This window comes from Takifugu rubripes, chromosome 7 (assembly GCF_901000725.2).
Source record: "Takifugu rubripes chromosome 7, fTakRub1.2, whole genome shotgun sequence".
NCBI classification, from domain to species: domain Eukaryota; kingdom Metazoa; phylum Chordata; class Actinopteri; order Tetraodontiformes; family Tetraodontidae; genus Takifugu; species Takifugu rubripes.
In genome coordinates, this window is record NC_042291.1 from 7,980,783 (window position 1) to 7,984,246 (window position 3,464).

Genomic DNA, 3,464 nt, shown 5'->3' on the forward strand with positions numbered 1-3,464 from the left:
CTTTCAGCAGTCAGGAAATTTGTGAAGTTGGAGTAACTGGTTTCATTTAAAGACGGACATTTGTTTGCAATCATAGTAATATTTGTACCATCACACTCGGGTAATGCCGGAATAAATCTTTTGCAATCAAGAAACGTGGTATTAGAAATGTGACGGATGTTCAGAGCTACAAGCCTGAGACCTGTTATCACTTTCACTCTTGCTGGGCAGTTGAAAAAGGACTCGGATTGTGTAAGAATGGAACCGATTCCCAGGAAACGGTGACCTGCAGCGAGGATGTCTCTACTCGTGTGCGTTTGTCTGTCAGGATTACACACAAACCGCCGTGTGGAATTTAACAAAACGTGATGGAAAGATGGGGAACGGGCCAAGGAAGAATCCATTAAATTTTGAAGCAGATCTGGATGTTTTCATTTAAGGGGACTGTTGGTTCTTGGCAGAGTTTTGCACTATGAAAGTTCCTCGTCTGTGATTGATTACCTCCACCATGGTTACGTTTGTTTCGGAATTTGTTGAACAGGATTCCACAAAAAAGAAGAAGGGGAAAAGGCAGATGACGGACTTCCATTAACATTTGGGTTTTTTTCTCCCCTCAGAAAAGGAACCACTTATTTTCATTATTTTTAAATTTTTTTGGTGTTTTGTCTTTGGTGTTTGTTTCAGTTACCATATCTCAAAATCCAGTAACGTGATCAAGATAAATGACCTCTATTATCCATAAAAAAAGCAAATACCATAACAACGACATAAAGGCGTTTTATTTTTGTCAATTCCTGCCTAGTATATTAATACAAATCCAAGCTAGAATATTTGGACAGCCAGAGTATAAAACACAGATTTATTCACCTGTTACAGATTAGTTGCAATAAAAAAATATGTTCTATGTTCCTAATGTGAATACAAAAGAACCTTACATTTACATGATTGTATTTAGGTTGTCTTTAAAGAAGTAATACTATTAGGAGGCATTTTGAGCAAGAAATTCTCTTATTCTGTGAAGAAGCTCCTTCTTGACACTGTCTGGCACCAAACCTGAAAGGAGAGCCTTTCTTAGGCTTACAATACAGTCATATATTATGGATTCTTAGACGTCAGCGTGACTGGAAGGGCTACGACTATCCAGCAGTTTGATGCTGTAAATAGTGAACATACCTCTTCCTTTAGGAGTGATTTCTGCCACCAGGTCCTCCACTGTGACATGCTCCAAGCCCCTTTCTTTAATAATCTCTAGAAAAAAACATTGTTTTAAAATCAGTTCTGCCAGAAATAGCCTGCATGTTTACAAAAGGTCTTAATGACCTACATTTTTTTCAAATATTTGTGTATTATGATGTGTTCATTTGAGTCAGCAGCATCACAAATCATCTAGTAATAATTACTGCAACGTGTCCACTGTAAAAGCAAAATTACACAATTTAGAACTGTATTATTATTACTTAAGACTATTAAAACAACAACAACAAAAAAAACACTTGGTCTAAAAGACAATACCAATGATGAACTTTCTCAAGACCTGTGTATTTAAATTATCCTTGAGTGTTGATCATACTTCCAGCCCATAATTCATAACACCACAAAATGCTGGTATAAATCAGCAGTTGCGAGGACCGTACAGGACTGTACTTTGCACCTTTGCAGTGGGCTTTCACTTGGTCCCTCCATCCACACTCGGCGAGCTTTGTCCTCAGGAGCTCCTTCAACCTGTAAATATGAACCATCAAGTGTGTCAGCACAGCAGCAGCAAGTCATTAATGCGTCAGTCGGATTAATAAATAAGGAACATACACTTTTGCTCAATTCTGTTCTCGACCTATTGACTCAAAATAGGAGGAATTGATTGTACCTTTCTCGTTCGCCCATTTCCGTCAGTTTCTGGTTTAATGTTGCTTTCATTCTAGCTTCTGGATTCATAATATCAAGCAACACCTATAAATCAATCACTTATGTTTAAAAAAAGAAGTTTAAAAAAGAAGACAATCTCTTACTAACACACATCCATTAAAAGCCGGTGTCCGTGTTGTTAAAAAGATAAAATAGAAAAAAACAGAACTCCGCTCAAAAAAGAAAACGCAATCAGATGAATGTACCGTTTCAACACAAATTTGATGTATTATGCACTTATCAACTCCAAGATTATACGTTTACGCCTCTTCACGATGTTTCCTTACACTATAACGTTCCGATAGGAAACATGGACGATACAAAGGTTCCTAGGTCAGTGTTAAGTGCAATGTGATGTTCCGCCACAAAGCGACACTGTTGGTTAAAACATTAAATGGGCTATAGATTGACGTCATTATTTACTTGAATTAGTAAGATACAAGTAATAATTTCAGAAGTAAAAAACATAAGTTGAAACATCTCTTTTGTAACTTTATGCTTACCCTGGTTCCTAAAGCATTATAAATTTCCAAAATGTTGTTCAGTAGTGAATGTTTTTATGTTCAGTTTTATGCCTTATGATAACTGTTTGGTCAAAGGCATAAAACTGAACAAATGCACATTCTTACTAAAACGAGTAATAATGATACAATGATGTTTAGTTTAAAGTGGGCTTATTTTAAGTATTGTACTTTTAGTTTCCAAATGTAATTCTAAGCCTCTTCTTCATCCACACCCTCCTGCTAAGCCCTGCTGGATTTCAGGCTCAATTTGGATACAAAACAAATGACAAACACCCTCAACCAACAGATGAAGCTCAGACCCAAATTCGCATTCTAATCTCAGATTTGTGCCTGAAAATATCAAACATTTCTCATTAAGTACGCCCAGCACAATCGCATCATTGTCTTCTGAAATGCATCTGGCAAAGACAATGAAGTTATTAAAACCTTGCCAATGCACACATTCATATGAGTCAGCTACAGTATTAAAACCACTGAGAAGTGAAATTAATTCCACCATCGTTTCAGAGGAATGCAACATAGCCATGTGAAAAGGTTTATCCTGGCATTCATGTGGATGTTATTTTGACATGTGGCATCCATTCCAACATTGAAGGCTTACACTCTTGGCATTGCTTCTCCAACAGTGGGGATTCACTCAGCAGGAAATGTGTGACAAACTGAGTGGCATTCCTGATTGGCAGAACAGAGGTGTTTGGTTGGCATAACAGTAAAAACAGACATGCCAATCCAGTCAGCAAATGGAAACCATAATTAATGACAAATTAAGTGTTCCTGAGTTCAATTTGGCCCTCAAATCTCAAAAGAGCCCACGAGTGTCTGACAACACAGTTCTCAACATCAAACTTGATCAAGTGCCCCTTGAAAATTCCAAATTTAAAGGACCAACCCTCATTATAAAAAGCCTGTCACACTAGTACCACTCCAGTTCTGCTCAGTTGCTCTATCTAATTAACCTTATTTTAGACTTATACTCTATCTCAACTTTAACTGCAAGTTTTCTTTTCCCTAAAACTGGACAAAAGGCCACAATAAATTCAGAGGCAAATGATCAGAGTT

The 3,464-nt window shown here is 37.2% G+C and overlaps 1 protein-coding gene across 1 annotated transcript; it reads right to left on the reverse strand.

The window, feature by feature from the left end:
- Positions 1-738: 738 nt before the first annotated feature.
- eny2 (ENY2 transcription and export complex 2 subunit) lies at positions 739-2,193 on the reverse strand. The gene is made up of 5 exons (XM_011605344.2): positions 2,088-2,193; positions 1,844-1,926; positions 1,631-1,701; positions 1,153-1,227; positions 739-1,032 (listed from the first exon to the last, which is right to left on the reverse strand). Exons 2-5 carry the CDS (start codon positions 1,909-1,911, stop codon positions 959-961), a joined length of 288 nt encoding a protein of 95 aa, XP_011603646.1. The 5' UTR covers positions 1,912-1,926; positions 2,088-2,193; the 3' UTR covers positions 739-958.
- Between the last annotated feature and the right edge of the window lie 1,271 nt (positions 2,194-3,464).

Coding starts and splice junctions, on each gene's coding strand:
- eny2 (XM_011605344.2), bottom strand. CDS start 1,911: ATGAATCCAGAAGCTAGAATGAAAGCAACATTAAACCAGAAACTGACG. Junction 1,702..1,843: donor GAAATGGGCGAACGAGAAAG/GTACAATCAATT, acceptor TCATATTTACAG/GTTGAAGGAGCTCCTGAGGA. Junction 1,033..1,152: donor AATCACTCCTAAAGGAAGAG/GTATGTTCACTA, acceptor CTCTCCTTTCAG/GTTTGGTGCCAGACAGTGTC.